This window comes from Lates calcarifer, linkage group LG5, assembly GCF_001640805.2.
Source record: "Lates calcarifer isolate ASB-BC8 linkage group LG5, TLL_Latcal_v3, whole genome shotgun sequence".
Lineage (NCBI taxonomy): Eukaryota > Metazoa > Chordata > Actinopteri > Centropomidae > Lates > Lates calcarifer.
In genome coordinates, this window is record NC_066837.1 from 16,694,757 (window position 1) to 16,714,904 (window position 20,148).

At 40.7% G+C, this 20,148-nt stretch overlaps 2 protein-coding genes and 1 long non-coding RNA gene across 4 annotated transcripts in view; 1 reads left to right on the forward strand and 2 right to left on the reverse strand.

Moving 5' to 3' along the window:
• Positions 1-20,148, reverse strand: part of LOC127142488 (uncharacterized) — a 293,661-nt gene that overhangs the window by 12,798 nt on the left and 260,715 nt on the right. The gene's annotated exons all lie outside the window — the stretch shown is intronic.
• Positions 466-2,127, forward strand: smdt1b (single-pass membrane protein with aspartate-rich tail 1b). Its single transcript, XM_018665114.2, has 3 exons — positions 466-660; positions 1,563-1,721; positions 1,885-2,127. Exons 1-2 carry the CDS (start codon positions 499-501, stop codon positions 1,698-1,700), a joined length of 300 nt encoding a protein of 99 aa, XP_018520630.1. The 5' UTR covers positions 466-498; the 3' UTR covers positions 1,701-1,721; positions 1,885-2,127.
• Positions 2,125-8,786, reverse strand: LOC108875909 (myosin phosphatase Rho-interacting protein). Its single transcript, XM_018665109.2, has 11 exons — positions 8,669-8,786; positions 8,349-8,417; positions 8,029-8,118; positions 7,695-7,789; positions 5,969-6,608; positions 5,579-5,813; positions 4,103-4,214; positions 3,783-3,942; positions 3,530-3,643; positions 2,595-2,681; positions 2,125-2,469 (listed from the first exon to the last, which is right to left on the reverse strand). The coding sequence occupies exons 1-11, from the start codon at positions 8,693-8,695 to the stop codon at positions 2,323-2,325; spliced, it is 1,776 nt and encodes a 591-aa protein (XP_018520625.1). The 5' UTR covers positions 8,696-8,786; the 3' UTR covers positions 2,125-2,322.

A 20,148-nucleotide genomic window follows, 5' to 3' on the forward strand; every position in this document is an offset into this window, starting at 1 on the left:
CAACTTTCTCGTTGCTTAGTCTGTTATTTTGGATAAATATGCAGTTCTATCATTAGGAAAATGCACACTAATGTGCAGACTGATGCATTTGTTGTGGTTTGAAGTGAATAGTGAATATTTTCTACATAATTTTGTTATTGATCATTGTGGATCAAGTTAAAATACATACATAGGAATTGACTAGCACCAGTGTTTTACTGACAGCAATCACAATCAACAGTCTAAAATAATTTAATTTAATTTAAATTTGAATGTTATTCAGACTTAAATATCTTTAGTTAACTTATTAAACCTTTTATGTTGTCATAACTTTTGTTGCACCTCTGTTATAAATAAAATTGAAAAAACGATCTCTTTATTTTTAAAATGAAGTAAAATGTATATGGCAAGTCCAAGCCCAACTGATTACTGTTGGTATTTGGTATCAAACGTCAGGTCAACATACGCCCATAATAAATCATCCCAGTCCCTCCCTATACGTCACATATACTGGTAAAAATGGCGACGAGTATACTGCGAGTCCCTCTGCGACTTTTCACCAGAAATACGGCGACAATGAGCCGTAATACCGGCTTGAAATCATCAAACATATCAAGGACAACTCAAATCCGGACCGCAGTATCAACGTCTTCTGGTGCAATCCTACCGAAACCGGATAAAGTGAGTGTTTTACTGTCGCGGGTGTTGACGAAAAAACCGACAAAATGAGTCACTGGGTAGGCGGGGCTTAGCCCTGAATTGACACCACTTGTGGCCAATAATATGGCAGGATATGCGTTGGGTTTGTCAAGTCAACCAATGAAACGTGTGTTTACACAAATGTTGCGACACTTCAGGAAATAAGTACCGTTGATGTCTTTTTACAATTCAATCCAAATTCTTGCTATGAATTGGTATTTTTATGTAGTCACTCGAAATATTGTGCAATTAGATGACTGGCTCAGGAAGGACTGCTTTGTTTGGCGAATAATAAGTTCACCTAAACATATATCCGTCTTGCTGTGCGCTGTTGTCAAGGCAAGAAAGGTTAAACTGGTAATGGGAAATGAAGGATATATGTTCATATCAGAGGACACAAGTAAATGTTTTGACGATAAAGATGTCTTAATTTACATGTACCTCCAATATCTACGACTAAACAGAGAACCCATATTAGCCTCTAATTTACTTTTTCTCTGACAATTGTGAAGTGTAATTGCAAGTATACAGAAATACTCTTCTCAAGGGCCTAATTAAACTCTGGACTGGAATAACCTGCTGTGGTGTTAGAAGGACAAAAATGAGCCATTGTTAACCCTCACATACCTCCCACTGTCTGTGCAGTTCTTCTGTGCTCTCTCTAACAAAATACTACCAGCTCCAAAACATCATTCTGGTCTTTAAACCAGATTTTGACAGGGGCCCTCTTAACATGCAGGCCCCTGTTATGTCAGTTGATGTTATGCTTTACTATGAAATTGTAGTAGATTCTCACTGCTTTGAACCTGAAAAGGACAGTTCATGCCGCCCCCCCATATATAATCCTTAACTCTGATGCCACATTTCCTCCCTCTGTTTTCCAGACACCATTTGGTCTTATCCGCATGACAATAGTGGTGGTGCCTTTCCTGTATGTGGGAACTCTGATCAGCAAGAACTTTGCCGCTCTTTTGGAGGAGCATGACATCTTTGTCCCTGAGGACGACGACGACGACGACTGAGCTAAATTCAGAAAACACATGGTAAAGTCAGAGCATACATTACCCTACCTTATTTAACCTTTAATCTCTGTTGCTTGGACCTTTTTATGTATAATCTTATCTGTGTGTAAAGGGTGTAGTTTGCTGGAATGTTTGCAGTGATGACAAATGATAACAGCTGATTTTTTTTTATTTACATCCACAGGGTGCTTTGCAATATTGACTGAAAGCATACCAGCTGGCACAAGGAAGATGGGGAGGATGGGGCACTTTGACTTCCAAATATATCCCTCTACCTCCAGCCATCTCCCTCCTCTCTCCTCTGCTACTTATCTTCATTTTCATATTTTCAAGAGATCATATCATGTGAGGCTATCACAACTACTAATTATGCCCTCACTCTTGTTTGCATGTTTGTGTCTGTCAGCTCAATAAACAGAGGAAATTACATGTGAAAAACACTGGTTGTTATTTAATCTCAGCAGTCTTGGTATGGTGGTTTATAAGTACACAATAATTTGAAGTCATTACCAGTCAACAGCACATATTATTATTGTAATGTAATGAGGTTGTTGTTATATTTGTTATGTTGGTTTTCTGTCTTTGCTTTTCAAGTTAAATTTAAATCGATTGTCCTCATTGGTCAGGTTTGTCTTGCTCCCTCCTGAAGTGCAGCGTTAGCCAGTCTCAAGTGTTCATTGAGGGAGCCCATCTCCAGCTGGCTACGACCCTTCATGTTACTCAGCTCCACATAGGCCTCCTTATAACGCTCATAAGCTGCTTCTTTCTCCTGGAATCAGAGTTGAGACAAATAATGGTAGATGCATTACAGGCAAGCAGGGAGGACAGTTTAAATCAGAGTAGAACATCATTTTTGATTATTTGTGTGATGCAGAAGATCAGATCAAAACATACCTTGTTAAGAGACTGCACTTCATTCTGAAGACAGCTGATTTCTTTTTTAAGATACTGCACCTCATTTTCTTTTGCTCTCAGCAGCATCTGAAAGACATAAAATGTAACCTCTTAATATTCACCAGATTAATAAGATTGGGACAGCAAATAAGCAGTATTTTCATATTCAGGCATCACTTATTTGGTTAATTGTTAGATCTAAATAATAATAAACTTTTAACATTTATTAGTACTAAAGTAAAACAAATGGGAGACATTAATAAAATACTTTAAAAGTTATAGGTTTTAAGAAATTATTTAAAAGTTGATACGGATTCGTAAAGCACCTCAATCAGTAATATGTCAGAAAATAGTGGGAAGATGCTCATTCTAATATTCTATTCAATTTACAATGTACAGTGAAAAGTAGCATATTCTCACATTTGAGTTGCTCTAAAAAGAGAGATCTTAAGAGAAAAGAGATATTAACAATTAACTTTTAAGCTGCAGCAGGGGTGATGCACTAGATTGTTGTTCTCAAACATGCCCTGTAGGTGGCAGCATCTCCTGCACCAGACGGTGACCAACCACAGATGCTTGACACAAATGAGGCCACAAGAAAAAAAGAAGGAAGGTGTGACGGTGTTGCTACAGGGAGCCATTATTTGGAGATAGAAGACAAAACAGTAGAAATTCTGTGATCAATTTGTATTATTAAAGTGGGTTCAAAATCCCACAGCACATATTACAAATGTTTCCCTCTCGCTTCCCCTTGATGAAACTAATGTCAACATTTGTCCTTGTAGCCTGGGTTAATATTTCAGGTGCAATTAATGAAACTGGGTTGGGCTGCAGCAGAAGGTTAAGATGTTTCAGTATCACCTACTTTTCACATGAGCTGAGATTGCGTGGGATCTAATTTGGTCGCAATCATTAAACTAATTCACTATCAATACCTCTAACTCTGACGCAGTGCGTTCAGTGCTGCCAGGAGACACCATGTCTGACCTCTGACCTGTGATGAAATAACGCATGCGGTTGATCTCCTCTGCCAGTTTGGCCTTAAGCTCCTGAAAAAAAGAGCTTGGATTATGTTATGAAGACATATTGATTGGTCGAAACAGAATCTGATGAGAGTTGTATTAACAATCTACAAAGTGGTATGGTATTATGTTAAACAATCAAATCCGGCGTGTACTGTATGTAAACCTGGTTCTCTCTTCGGAGCTGCTCCAGCTCTCTCTCCTTGCGGCCGAGCTCAGACTCTCGGCTCTTGCTGCTCTGCTCAGTGCGGCTCAGCTCCAGGCACTTCTGAGAGTAGCGTTCTGACAGCACATCTAACTCACTGTGCAAGACGTCCGCCTGGGGCCTGGCACACACAAACACACGAGTTATGGAGTAAATTATAATGCTCTAAATTATCATGCAAGGGCTCATGGTCGAGTGTAGAACATCTTAAGCCTGCAGCGAGAGCCTGTGAGATGGAGAAGGCTCTCAGCATTATAACAGAGTGCCCATAATAAACTTACATGTGACCTCTGTATGAAGTATCCACGTGTGTGGCTCCTCCAGACAACCTCCTGGCCTTTTCCACCTCCCTCTCCAGCTCCTCTCTGTGAGCCGCTCTCAGTGCCTCCATAGCTTTGATTAACAATTGGCTAATTAGTTAGGAACTTAATTGTCCACAATGTGGAAAATGTATCTTTTGCTTCACTACACATCTTTAAAAACAACACAAGACAGTTACACGAGGAAAGACATCAAGAACATGGCTTCAATAGACAATATTATTTTAAAAGTCAAGTACAAAAATGTGGTGGCTATCGCTTGAACACCTTCCTGAAAGGAAAATCTCAGGTACAGTGCAGGTGTAAAGGATGGAAACAAATAATATGGAAAATGTGGTCTTCAAATTATCACTTAGTAGCATCTGGGGCTTCCATCTGAGTTTACTACCTTTATTTTCTGTTCTTTACAGTTTCATTTTGTCCTTACTTTCAAGTTGACATATCATATGACCAAAACTAAAAACTCTGATACACCATTAACAAAGTAGGGTGAATGTTACACGCTTTCTAACTCAAAAATGTGACTCTGCATGTTTTTTAAAATAAAGTCAGTATTTTCTTTCCAGTGGAAAGTGAAAAGTAGCTACATACATTTAATCAAGTACTGCGCTTAAGTAAAATCTTGAGGTACTCGTTCTTGTACTGTAAGTATTTCTGTTTTTTCTACCTTATACATCTACTCTGGAAGGGACTATTGGCAGCTTTAGTTACTAGTTCCAGTACTTTGCAGAGTCAGAGTAATAATACATGAAATACAAATACATGATGCTGTATTATTATAGATCACACTACACATCAGCATGTAAAGTTGTTAAAATAATCTCCACCATTTCAAGCTTTATGACTAAAGTGTATGTAACTAATGTATGCATTAATACATGAGTAATTATAGGTCATATATCTTGATTCGAATACTTTTTACTCGCGCAAAATTTTCAGTGCATGACTTCTACACTCTGATTCTTTTATATTTACTTAAGTAAAAGATCTGAGTACTTCCTCCACTGTTACAGTCCCCAGTTATGTAAAACCAGATATTTCACTACTGATAATTACCACAGGTTGGCCAGTGATTGTCAAAGACTGCAGTTAATGAAGAGTTTCTGACAGAAGAATAAAATCTTATGATATGAAAAAGTCATGTGCAGGTATGGAAACTGCTAAGAATTGTTTGTTATTGTAGGGAACTGAGCTCTAAAATATAATTGTTAGAAAACAATTTTTATCTGCCAGGAATTTTTTGTCAAACTAATAATTTCCATGGTCAATAATGAACCTCAGCTCAGTAATATGATAGGTGATATGATAAAGTATAATAAAAAATGCTGAGAAAGCGTCTGCTAAGATGGGACAAACTCTTAACCTGAATTACAAACTTGAACTGTGTCAAACTGCACCCCCTGAGCTTCTGTTGCCTGACACTACTGTCTGACTTACCTTGAGCAGCTGCCTGGCTCTCCTCCTGCAGCATCTTGTCTCTCTGCTCCTCCAGCTCCCTGATCTCCCTCGCGTGTTTCTCTTGCATCTCCTGCAGTGCTTTCCAATGGGCTACTTCCATGGCTTCCAGTCTGGCCCTACAGGGGGCCCCGGGGCCACATGGGCTGTCCACCTCTATCCCCATGGCTGCACGCTCTCTCTTAATGCTCTCCACTTGCTTTCGAAGTGAGTGGGCCTAGGAATGTGCAGCGAATGTATGGGGGAGGAAAGATATTTTTGATGTTATCATAGTTTTCTTGCACTGAAAACAATATAAAGGAATGTCTTACTAGTGTTTATATCCATCACATTTATAATTATTTAATGGAGTGACTGTAAGTTCCCTCTTACCTCCTTTTGAAGAGCCTCAGCTGTATTTGTTTGAATGGTTTGGGCACCATTTATAGAAGGAAGAGCCTCCTTTGAGCTCGTTAAATCAGTTTGTGAATCAGTGACAGAACGTTCAGCCTCCTCAGGGCTCGACTGATAAGTCTGGGAGTTAACTAGAGACTGTGATGCCTGCGGGGTGCTTGACTGATAAGCCTGGGCTCCAATGAGAGACTGCACACTCATGTCCCTGAATGGCAGCGTCTCGAATTCTGCCCACTTCCTGCTGACCTCTGAGTCCAGGGTTTCAATAACAGGCACAGGCACACTCCCCTTTTTCAGCTCCATGGAGTCCCACCTGCTGCCCATCTCGCTGATGGGGACCCCCTCCTCAAACCACTTGTTCCTCTCCTCCAATCGCTTCGCTTGCTCGCGGTCCCAGCCCTCTCCTTCCTCTCTCTGACTGGCTGGAGATAAGTCTGCGTCCAGATGCCCGTCTACAGTCTGGTGGTTGGCCTGATGGGAGTCTGCAGCTGTGGCGGCGGTGGTGGTGGAAGTGTTAGGCTCATAGCCTGAGTCCTTGCAGGTGAACCGAGAGGGGGGTTGGCATGACAACGGTCTCCGGGAGAGGGGGTTCTCTTTCTCGCTGCCAGTGTCTGATTGGCTGAGGTCGGAATGAGGGAGAGACAAGGAGAGTAGAGTTACACATCAGAAGAAAGATGATAGAGTGGGTTCAATACAAACAGACCACCCAGTCACATTGTCTGCATTTCTTCACAGTGCTGAGGAATTTTCACGTCTATGAAACACCTGTTAAATCAATCAGACTCAGGAATTCAGTATATTTTGCATTGATATTATCAAATAACATTGTAACTACAAGGGCTTCACCGTGTAGGATGTCCTAAATGTGTAAATTAATCATCAGACATCATAACAGTAACTTATAATTAATTATTATAGATCAAACGATGACTGTAAACACTGGCAGCCTGAGTCACACTTTTATTAATCATTCTAATATTGATTAAAAACATCTACTTTGAACTGTAATTTGTAATTTCTTTAGGCTGATTCCTTCTTTCATAGATATGTCTCACAGAGGCACACACATCATTTGACATAATATGTCTTTATAGTTGTAGTAGCTTGTATGTTTGCTGGCTCTGCTACATGGAAACGTGTAATAATATGTAATTTATTTATGATTATAGTATAGTATATAGTAGTTTCTCTGGAGTGGTGGGAAGAAATTAAGCATATTCAAATACTGTACCTAAGTGCAAAGTTTAGGTGCTTTACTCGAATAATCTATTTTACACCACTTTTTATGTCGACTTTACAACAATTTATAGGAAAATATTGCGCTTTTCTCTCCATTACATTTACATGATTTTACATACAAAATACTTGATAGGCTTAGAAAAAATAGGTTTTGTTACATATAATATAATAAACTACTCGACAGTGTGTACAATTCTCAGAATTAGCTCCAACACAACCAACTACGAGATGAAAATGCTACTTACATATTAAGGCATCATCAATAAAAAATTTGATTTATAATATAACACAACACGGTGACCGTTATCTACACTGAGTGCTTTAGGTATATTTTGATGATAAAAGTTTTAAACTTTAGTGATACTTTCGACCTATGACTTGTACTTGTATTTTAACAGTGTGGTATTGCAGCTTTTATGTAAGTAAAGAGCCTGAATGCTGCCTCCCAGTATAAAGTCGGACTCACTGCGTGTTGTTTTGGATTGCCTGCTTTAGTAACTTCACCCAGTTCCGCCGTATTCTGGAGGTCATAGCAGAGAGAGTGAACACTGCTCTCTTTGTCTGGAGGAGATCAAAAGACAGACACGAATGCACGCACACACACACACACACACACACACACACACACACACACACACACACACACACACACACACACACAGAGTTTAACAGGAAGCAGCTAAACATGTAATTGATGTGGAAATGGGGTGGAGGGGTAGGTGTCTGACTGTCCATCTGTCTTGTGGTCCAGTACTGTACAACAAAAAGGAGCAAAGCACAAGTACATTAAAAACACATACTTGTATTTGGAGTCCATAGTTCTTCTCCACGTCACAGTCTGACACATTCACACAAGATGTCAGATCTATCTCTCCGTCCAGATCATCTGACTGCAGCACAATAGGAGGAGATCAAATTCAGTCAGGTCAAATAAGGCTGCAGCCCACATATCAAAGAGAAAAGAAATTACCCCATAGATTTGTTTTAGGAAAGCAGATGATAGTGACCTGCATAAAACCTTCTCAGGTCATGTAGACCAAAATTAATTGTTGTCAATAAACGAAATAAGACGTGTTCTGACAAATCAGGAATTACTTTCATATCATGTATCAGGTCATACCTCCTCAGCCTCCGAGTCTCTGTAGTACCTCAGAGAAGTATCACCCAGAACGAACCAGTGTTTCCTCCACTGAGCAAAACAAAGCAAACACAGACAGCTGAATTCATTTGTGACATAAGATCAAAAACACTATTTCTATACACAACAATATTTTCATGTATGTGGTCTCCTCTGGGTTTTTTAAGCATCAAGTTTCGGCATACTGTCTGTCTGCCTGGTTTTCTATGAGTATGTGGTTAAAACAGGAATTATGATAGAAAACCACAATAACTTCATTTTGGATGAATTAAAGTAGAACTTCTACAAAAATTTGAATTTACCTTGCCATGATCATCCAGTCTGGACATCCACCCCTTCAAGTAACAACATCTGCAATTAAAGTGTTAAGAAGAAGCTCTTTAAAAGCATCCTGTAGTGGTTTGATTGTGAAACTACAGGAAACGGAAACTGTCAGTGGTAGACGAACACGTCTTTGTGAGACGGCGACATGACTGTGAAGCATGCATAGAGGGACAGGCGAAGTAGCAAAACATGAAAAGAGGGAAATATGCTGCAGAATTGGAGCATAAAAAAGGAAGAGGGGTAGTTACTGTAAACTGTGATCATTACTGTAAAATAGTAGGAAGTAGGAAGAGAAAGGGGAACTGATAAAAACATTGTTAGACAGATTTGAAAGCAAGCAGGTGCTACTGGTGCATGTTAGCACGAAAAAACAGAAGATACTCACCATGCACGCATCATATTGTGTCCGATATATATTATGTGGGCGGAGAGAAAGAGATTGAGGAAGAGGAAGTCACCAAAGTGTCATCACACTTAGCTCTTCTTATAATAGATGGAAAGCTTGTGTGAAAGTCTGTGAACTGCTACAAACTTTTGCATGGTTGCATGTGATTATTCACAGCACTGAAATAACAAAATTTGGAATGTTCCATTGTGTGATCATCCATCCCTTTGTGTTTGTTGGCTCAGCACTTTTAGGCATGACACTGCAGCGCTGAGGCTGCAGGAATCACTGGTTTGAACCATCCTAGAATCTATTAATAAAGATGATAAATCAAACGAACATGCTGCCCTGAAACATAGAGTGCTAACTAATGGTTTTTTACTGCAAGGTGCGTCTGTGAGAGGGGTGCCTCAGGTAAAAAAGCTGAAATAAATATCAAGGAGCTACTTTAGAATGAATGTATGAATGACCTATTTTCCTCCAAACGCTCTTGTGATTTATACAGATGCAGAAAGTCCTGAGACTGTGCTCACCTGTGTCTGCGGAGCGTTCAGGAGCAGCTCGCTCCTTCAGCTTTGAAGATCTGTGCTTTCCACTTCGGTTATCTGAACTCTTTGGTAGAATAAACAGACAGGATTCAAGATTTTGTTGTATTTCATCAAGACTTTTATTGTGAAAATTAGTACCTGTGTATGAACAGATGCAGTTGACTGTCTTCTAGATGATCGTCCATTCTCAGAGTCCCGACACTTCTCTCGTCTGTCTCTCCCTCTCTCCCTGCCTCTCCCCCTCTCGTCTGGCTCAGGCCTTGAACTGTAGATGTCTACTGCATCTTGGTACCTTCAAAACCAAATCAAGGTGCATAGGAAAGTTAAGTTTTATGTTTGTCACACATATGAACGAAGTATAGGCACAATTTACATCAGTTTGTTCTTACTGAACTTTCACAAACCTCTGCCTTCTTATGTTCCCACGGTTCAATGTTTCCACATTTATATGGCATGTAATGGGAACCTGAAAAGATGTTCACCAGCTCTGTATTCATTTAATATGATATGGGCTACCATATGGCTCAAATGGGTAAGGGTTGTGTGTGAAGAGAATATTGAACTCAGAAACACTGGACCCTGGAAACATAGATGCACTCCTGTTTTTTGTGGCCACGACTAAGGCAATTGCTCATGGTCAGATCAAAAGATCTTCAAAGTCTTTTGAGTCTTCTTTTTGAACTTGTTGCACTACTATTCCACTTTAAACACACGTTTAAACACCTCCCAGAGTACACATGTACTCTAGGAATGCAGAACAAATGTATAGTCGAAGGACTTCTGTTATGGCTATATATGAAGAGATGCTATACCGTGATACCATGCAATACCATGTGATACTACTAACCCATATGTCCTGAGTCTCTGGTCTCTGCATGGGCTGGGACTCTGGTTCCTCTTCCTTAGTCCAGGAAACTCTTCTTCTGACTCCAGATGGATTTTTGGAATATCAGCCAGCACTATGTAGTCCTCCAAGGTCATCCCCACCTCAGATTCAAAGAGATTGATCAACATTTTACATGACACGTGGTACAGAGAGTTGTCTATGACACCAAATTTAACAGGACTAAGAGTCAAGTGTCATGTTGTAGTTCTGTGGGGCTGCACTTTGAACTAAATGCTAAAGTTTAAAATAATGCAAAGGTTACAACAAGTTAAAAATGTAACCAAAAGATGGAACTCGATGAAAAGTCAGAGGACTATCAAAGTTCTTACACTTTATCCTGATGGGAACGTGAATGTGTGAGTCAAATTTCATGGTAAACCACTCAGCAGTTGTGGAAACAGTCTGAACTGGAAATGTCGACCTCATGGTGGTGATGGAGGAAAATTAAGAGGATCACTAAACTCTTTAGGAATTATTCTCTGGGGACCATGAATGTCTGCACAAAATTTCAAGGCAATCCATCCAATAATTGTCAATTGCCAAGCAACAGCCTGCCATTGCCAGCCACACCACGCCACCTGTGCAGCTAAAAAACAACAGACAATACCTACCTCCTCAACTTCTACTGGAGCCTTCTTGGGTTCAGAGATCAGCAAGGCCTCCATGCCTCGCCTGATGCTGCTCCTGCTTCTGTCACCACTGACCTTATCACTCCCCTCCTTGCCCTTATCAGTTTCAGTGACTGCAACATTGGAGACTGAACCTCCGAGCACCTGGGAGTCCATGCCTCGTTTTGATGCAGAGGAACCAGGTGATGGTGGAAGGCTGAGTAAGGAATGTGCAGACCCCTGCCACGAACCTTGAGAAGGACTCAGTCTGCTGTCTCTGGAGTGGGGCTCCCTCAGTGGGGTGTGGCTCTGTGTGCCGTAGCCTATTCCTGGATGGTGATACTTCCCGGCTGCTACGAGTGTGAGTGTTGGCTGAGCTATTGACAGTTGTTCTCGTTCGCGGAGATGCTTGAGATCCTTCATATGAGTTTTGCTGAGTGGCCGAGGAGCCACGGCGGGAGATAAACTCCAGATTCCTGTAGAGTTTCTCAGAGTCCAAACTGTGTCTGTTTGAAGCTTGTGATGGACTCCTTGACTGTCGGCTGTATGTCTTTTTAGCATCATAATCACCATTCTGTAATTGTAAGGAGTCTGTACGCCTGTGAGAAGGGGTGGCCCTAGAGGGTGAGCTGACCCGAGAGGTAACAGACCCCCTCCTGCGAGATGGACTGGATCTGCCTGATGTATGCCGAGAGGGAACTTGTGATGGAAGCCGAGAGGAGATGTGAGATGAGGCATGAGACCGAGCCTGACTCCTAGAGAGGGAGCTCCCCCTCTGAGGTCCCACAGGAGATTCAGTTAACTTGTAGCGGTCTGGACTCACAGAGCTGTGACGGCTTGGAGAGTTTCTCTGTGAGTCTGTTCCCCGTCTGAAGTTGGAGTGGTACGTGTACCTCTGCGGAGATTCACTTCTCCAGGTTTCTTGCAGGTACGTCTCTGTGTTCCTTCTCTGGGAGGGCAAACCAAGGTTGACATTTCTGTAGGGGACACAGGCTTTGGGCTCAAGAACGTAGTTGCTGGGGAGGGGATGGCCTCTCTCATAGTACCGAAACATCCGTTTGTTGGCTTCCTCCATCTGCCATTCACCATCACCTTTTCTGTCTGGGGAGAAGTAGCCACTCTCTTGTTCCCTGACTCCTCTGGACTCTGAAAATCACACAAGCCTGAGGTCACTTCAGTAAGAGAGCATGACTACAAACATCATGGATGCCATTTCTTTGCACTGCTTTTATATAAAACATCACAAAAAAACATCATCATATTCTCTAAGGTAAAGATCAAGATGTAAAACTGTGACTGACCTGATGCCCGGCGGGACCTGTCTCTGCTCCTCCTCTCATCCATCCAGGAGCTGTCAGTGCCTCGGTGAGGAGAAAGGTCCAACCGGGTCATATCCTCTTTGGGCCGCACCTGTGCCTCTCTGAGCTGAGGGATCTGCTCCTCTCTGGACAGTCCCACTGATTTGGAGAGCTGAGGGAGACATTTAGATGAGGAAGCTGACGCAAATACAGAGGTCTAGTCAAGTGTAAAATAAAAAACTTGACAGTCACTTGGCATTGGTGACCAGGGAAAAGGCCTACAAATGTTACAAAGCGTTGGAAAGATGATAGTGTACTGGTCACAAAGTTAACAAAATTACAGCAACTTTCCAGTTGTAGGTAAAAGTAAAATCATGGACCACAGCTTCTCCTGTGCATTTAGGTCCACTTTGATGACTATCTACAGAATAAATTCGAGCTGCAGAATCGAGTTCCTCAATACCAGCTATGCCTTTCACATCACATTTGTTTTTTGTTTCTCCATTGTTAATGTAAGGATTTTGATTGCTGCAGCTCTAAGCTTAAGTATAATCAACTAAACTATGTCCACGTAAACTATTGTAAAGCAGCTCATTCAGAGATATTTGGACACAAGCCCTACAGGTTTAATTATCTATCTGTGTGAGAGAGTGTTATTTCAGGGTGCAGTCACTGCGCAGGCAGCCACTTCTTAGTAAAAAGTGGTTTCTAAAATCAGGCTACAGGATACATTCACCTGGATTGTATGACAGTGTCACAGATATTAAGTTCCCACTCAGGACTCAGACTGTGGACCAGGCTCCAGTCGTAGGTCCAGCAACCACTGACGTCATCACTGCTGGCACTTGTGGTCACCTCAGATGGGGCACAATTATCATCATCTTCATCATCATTTGCATCCTGGTTTGTGGAGTTTAAAAAGATATTTTTGGATAATTCAGACAGAGCCAAATTGGTGTTTTGAAGAAAAGAATGATTCAAATTAGATCATATATTAGGGAATAAAAATGTCAGGTTGGTCATAGAGGTGGCAGTGGAATCATTTAATTTGACTGTTTCTGGAAATTGGTCATTTGTTTTAATAATTCCTCCTGTTTTCAAAAAAATAATACACCAACAGGGTCACTTACATCTCATCATCTGACAAAAGCTGAACACAGCAGCTACCTGATGACTTTTATCCCACAAATTTTAGAGAACAAACAATACAAAGAAACACAAACTCACCCTACAGACCCTAATAAATAGCCAACTAACATCCCAAGTCTAAACATTAAGATGTTTTTCACTTACTGTGACCGCTCGCTGTCCCTTAGCCAAATCTGCTGTCAAGGCTTTCAGCGGCTATCCTCCTTCTCTCCTTCCTTCTCCCCATTTGTTCTGGCAAAGCCAATACATTTAGACCACACAGAACGTAACTCAAGCTAGTCTCTGGTCATGCTCATCATTATTTCATTGCTCTAGTGCTTTTGCATTACTAGAACCGCCCACTCAACTTCTTTCTCATCTTCATCTTGATCTCTCCTTTAGTTCTACCTCTCATTTACAGACACAAGTTTTACCGGTTTGGGGTTTTGATCTCTCGACTGGACGCAGGTTTAAAGAATTTAAAGTGTCCTTTGTTTTCAGATCAAAAAGTCTAAAGTCTACATTACATACATAATTCATTTGATTAAAAAAAAAAAGCTTCCTTGACTTTATTCTACTATATGGTTTGACTTAAGTGGGCTGGTGTTGTCTGAGGGGACGTGTTTGCATGTGTCATATGGGCGTATCAGATTACAGCTCATTCCCCAGGGATTGTAATGAGCTTTCATTAATTAATGATACAGAATCAAATGCCACCTTCTTGTATTGTCCTTCTCCCACCTCCACAGTAGTTTCACTTGGTGACTGTGTTATAGTTTGACATCATCATCTCAGTGTGCAACTTGTGGAACTGTTTTATCACACCTGTCATATTGAATGTTAGCAACTAATTAAAAAGCACTTGACCCCGTTATTCATAATGTCAGCAGAGTTTGACCTGAATATGTAATGTGTGATGTTGATATACCTGTACTCATAAATGTTATAACAGTGTCACTAGGATTACTGGTCACATATACTTGGCTGCTGCTGATTGTGAGCATCAGGCTCTCCTTCACTTTTATTCCTACTTGCAAACTTTGGATTAATAGCTCTATCAAATAGCTCTATCCTGCAATACACAAACAATTCAGGGAAGTGGCTGTGCCCTAATCTTTAATGGTAGTTGGGCAGTTAACCAGATATACATTTGCTAAAGTAACAAGTCAGTCCTCATCCTGACAGTCCTTTGTCTTGTACCTTGTTTTTGAGTGAGGCTCACTGTTGCCCTTTGTGGTCACTGGGGGAAAACACCCACCACACCTGCGGTTCTCATCACCAGTGAAGTGGCAGTGGGTGTTTTCCACCATTCAGCCTCAGGAGGGTGGTAATGATCCCACTACTAGTTTGCTACACCACACAATAAGGCAAAGAAGATGCTGCACCAGCTCACTTACTTGGCTAAAGGTCACAAAGGTGAGATTTCTGCTTTATTGGAAGTGTTTGTGTTTTCAAACTGCATTTTTGGTTTTGTGACATAAAGGCCTTCAAAAACAAGGACAAACCAAGTGAAGTTAAGTGGACGTACAAATGTACATAGTGTAAATAAACATCCAGATGGTTTCACTGAACTATTGAATGATTCATGTACGTACCCACTCTTGTGGACCATCTTGTTGTGCAGCAGCAGTGGTGCTGAGGTGCATATGATCTGGTCGCAGGCAGGAGCTGCAGCGGGAGGGGTCAAAGGTGTTGGGCTGGAACCAAGGGCAGTAATAGTCTTCAGCAGGGGGCGCCATGTTGATCCTGTTGACTCTGCTCTGTCATCTGTAGTGTTTGGTTGGGTACTCTTGGGCACATTAGCACCAAAATAGCCTTTGACTGATTGATTTTCAATTGAACTGGTGTGGTGTTATTTCCCAGGAGGCTCTTAGTGGGCTCTAGACACAGTTCATTAGCATAATATGAATAACAACCATAATCAAAACAATTTCATTCTCATTAGTTATAATTAGGTAGACTCTAAGAGATTAAAGCTTAATTCTTTAGATTTCTATATTTGAATTGCATATAAGCAGAGAAATAGCTCTAAACCTGAAAAATAAGTCTGTGCCGTTTTTACTATAAATATATCTCAATGCTTCTATGTCACTAACAATGTAATATCTCTTTGAGTTTGTGAGCAGAGTTACTCAAATATCCTGACTGAAACACACACCACTATTAATGGGATACCTTTACACCTCTGAGCAGAAAATTGTGCTAGAGTGTAGTGTAACCACTACATAGAGGGAATCCTCCAGCATAAGGTGCCTGACAAGGCTCACATACTGCAGAAAAATCGAATACCAAATGACAAGATACTCTACCTCATGAATGTGATCCACAGTCTTCATTTTCACAGAGAAAAAGTTGGAACAGTGTTGTATGTTTTACCGCCAAGAAAAGATCCTTTGCTGAAAGCTCTGTTTCTGGTGTGGTCGTGGAGGCTACAGAGGCTGGGGTCTTTTAACAGAAAACAAACATTCATGGGCCCAATATGGTGACTGTGTCCTATCAGATATCGTCATCTTTAGAAAGTGAAATGTGGCACTGACAGATGTCTCATGGACGATGGTGGGGCTAGCTGCACAGATGGTTACTCTGGCAGTGCAGCCACACAGAGGCGAGGGTTACAGTGTGCTGGTAAGGTCTTTAAAGTGAAATGAAAACCTTCAGAGGAGTAATAATAAAGCGAGCAATATCTGATGATCCAAGTGTTTTGCCCTTTTTGCCCATACAGCTCTGTTTGTATGGTGGTTGCACTTTCCATTACAGCTAAGTATAATAATGAGGGTTCATATCAGTATAACAACAGGGCAAGCCTGGAGTAATCAAATGAAAAGGAAGTATTGCAGTATCTCTTTTTCACCTTGTATGCTGCACCTGTACCGTGCTGGGGTCTAATGCGTGCACTATCCATCTTTTTTTTTTAAAGTGATACACTGGTAATATAGAAGCAATAACTTTGTAATAGCAGTCAGGATGTAGGTAACATTGGAGTTTAATTTGAGTAAAATGGCAATAACAGGGCGAGATTATAGGTTAATAATGGGTAAAGGCATTTCAAACAAAAATCAAGAACATCCCAGTTAGAACATGGCAATAATGGCATCAGTATAGGCTACATCTTTAAAGCTACTTAAGGAAAAACAATGGGGGAAAATTATGTTAAGGGCTTAAAGTGGGGTGATGCTTTTAATCTATTTTGAGAAACAGAGGGGTAGTAATGCGGTAATATATGAACAATAAAGAGATGATTTTTGTTTTTTATCACAGAGCTATAATTTCAAGTGTTACCTTACTTTTGTTTTCTGCAGCCAACTCCTCCTACTGTACAGTAAAGTCAAATATGTCTCTGAAAGCTGTTGGCATCATTAGTTGAGTTAATTCCCATCGCGTGACAGAGTGCTGAGACTGTTTTTCTGTGTTTGAACAAGCCACAAGAGGGGGCCTTTTGTCTCTACTGAGCCACTGGTGTGTGTGCATACATAGCACAGGGATATACACAAACCAAGGACAAACATGCACATTCGAATGCTCACATTCACTCTGTGTCCCTCTCCACCACCTCTTGCCAGACACACACACTCACACAAATTAGTGCACACACACAAACACAGACTTAACAAAAACAGCCGTGCACCATCTGCTTGTTAATCCCACTCTGCTCATCAAACATCCACAGAGATGTTCTGTTTATAAGTCTACTTTAGTGTGTCTTATTTTAAAATGATTTATGAGAATTGAGTGCTAAAGCCCAGTTTGTGTATGTGTGTACTTGTGTATGTGTGTGCGTGCGTGCGCATGTGTGCATGTGTGTAAACTTAGGACATGTCCGAAGTTTGTGATGATTAATTACAGTTAACAGCCTACATTTTGTCTAACAGTGTTATCACATGAACCTCTAAGACACAGGAGTGTAATTAAAGATTTCTGGCAAGTAAGATGACAATTAAGGAGAGATATTTTTGTCTTCTTCTGTGTGTCACATGCATACTGTAGCTACATTCAGCTGCTCTGTCTGCAGTTGCTATAATGAGAGGGTAGAGCCGGTATCCATGGAAATGCAGATGGAAAAGTTCAGCTCACACAACTTAAAACCAACAGGAAGGTAAACATTTTAATGACTAAATAAAGCAACTTCTTGTTAAAACTGTGACATAATGTTATGAACTTCTTGCAAAATTATCAGAGCTCCACTTTTTTCTGTCTTTGCTGATGCAGTTTAAAGCTGCTATTATTTGAATTTTCATATTAATAATGGATCAATGGATCAATGTGTAACATGAAAGACATTACTTATAGTGATAAAACTCACAGAACCTGCCACTCAGCTCTGTGGATAAGGATCAAACCTCCATCAAACAAGTCTTAAAACATATCATTGAGGAATGAGAGAGGTATAAATTTTCTGTTTGTTTGGTGTGTAAGGAGTTCTGGTCTACCTTAATTCACTCTTGAATTTATTATCCAGTGTGTTTTAGCAGCAACAACTTCTTAGAGTAGAAGGAATTGATTCCTGGTCTTTTAAGTGGCCAGTTCAGTACCATTATAGAAATCTGTTGGTCCCTATCTTGCTCCCTTGCTGTGGCCATGTGTCAGTCCAGCCACACATCGTGATTGTTTTCCTTTAATGCCATATTTTTCAATAATTCAAATTAAAGCTGCTGTAAGATTTTGCTACCACTGCTATCATATACCCAACATTAGCATTAACAGCTATTTACTTACTAGTCTAGAAGAGATGTTCAACTTCATTTGTTTACTCAGAGTTGTCTCCAGCAATGGAAAGCAACACCAATGTTCTAATTTCATCACTTCTTTCTTCAAGTTAGCATGATAAACTGCTAGCCCGGTTCCATCTCATAATATCACTTTGTGATAGTGAGTTACTGTAGCATCCAGTCTACCCTCAGTCTAACATGCTCACGATAGCTGAAACTCTTGCTAAGTAAATAGCTGTTAATGCTAATGCTGGCTATGTAGTGAAAGCAAAAACTTACTTATAGCACCTTTAAAAGTGAAATTATTGTGTGAGTTAATGGAAAACTCAGAACATAAACTTTTAAACCAGACATCTCTCACCTGTCAAGGTTTCTTTGAAAGATTTTAACCTGTTACCATAAGTCAGTTTTTCTATTTTGTCCACCTTGCAGAGATTCATGGACATGTGAGGGCACTTGTTTTGTGCTCAGCTGTTAGCATTGTAGGTTTTACGTCAGAGTTACAAACATTATCACGTGTAATCGATTCTTTCTCCCTGCATCAGTTTGTCTACTGGAATAGAAACGGCATGAAAATACATGATAGGAAAACAAAGGAACAAGGCTCCGTAATGGATTCTCTCGTAATATAACCAATCATACATGATTAATTAAATCCCCATCACCTCAGCATAGAGGGCAGAAGTTGATTGAGCACTCCTAACCCTGATCCTACCCCTCACCCAAGGCAAGTATTGATCGTGACCAGTACTCCTGCTCAAAACAACCTTCTGAACTCAGCAACTTTAACCCTCATTTTCTGTGTCAGATCAACAAGCTCATGCATTTTATGAATCTATATTTTATTCTTTAAAGCATTGTATCTGTTTATCTTGTCAAATCCTGCTTGAGGAATGGGAGGAAACCAGCTTATAGCACCTTGTACATTCAAGTTTTACATGGCAAAAGATATATTCTCTATTTATTGACTTCTTTACTGTCACCATGTATGTTTACCTGAGACTTAACAACAGTTAAACAGCCACGTCTACCACATGAAACTGCAAGGTTTTGATTTCTCACATTACCACAATGACACTTTTTATTAACTCTCCATTTACCAAACAACCATCTATTGAATTGTTTTAGAACACATTGTACTGTAGTACTGAACAGTTTTAAGAGTTTATGCATGTATTTCTCAAAAAAAGTAAGCACCACAAAATTTCCAGAAATGAGAGTGAGTTCAGCCATAGACTGGGAGTCAGCTGGACAAAAAACACTGGAAGCGGACATGACATGTTGGTGTTTCCAGTGTGAAGAACAACACTATACACAGTTCTTATTTAGATTAAATTTATTCATCCGCTGGGAGTGATTGCCCCCCTCACCCACCCACTGGGTCCCCCTCCCCCTCGCCCTCCTCCAGCCACCCTCGGCCTGCTTTTCTAAAAACATGTTGACCTGGATCAGCTCTCAAAGTGAGAAATGAGGCTTCTGAGTAAACTGGCTCTCATGGCATTCGAGGGGGAGTCATCAAGCAGGGCCACAGAGACCGGCCGCCACTACAGAAAATAGCTCCCATCATCTGCTTATCAAATTTAAAAAGGACTGAGGGGAAGAGTTATTATGATGGTGTTGAGGGCTTTTGGTAGCGATTTCTTTCATTGACCTCGTCAGCTGGGTTTAGTCAGGGAAAAAAACCCAACTCATGTGTGTTTGTGTGTATGCATGTGTGCATTTGAATGCTTTCCTGTGTGCGATGAGGATGGGTGATGGATGGTCCTGATGGAGACATAAATACAGAAGTGCCCTGTGGCAAAATATGCCACAAAAATGCATTAATATCTCACTGCCACCTAGATCAGTGCTATTTCTATACACAGATGGCCACGCTGGCAGTAAGGACGGTCTTTCCTT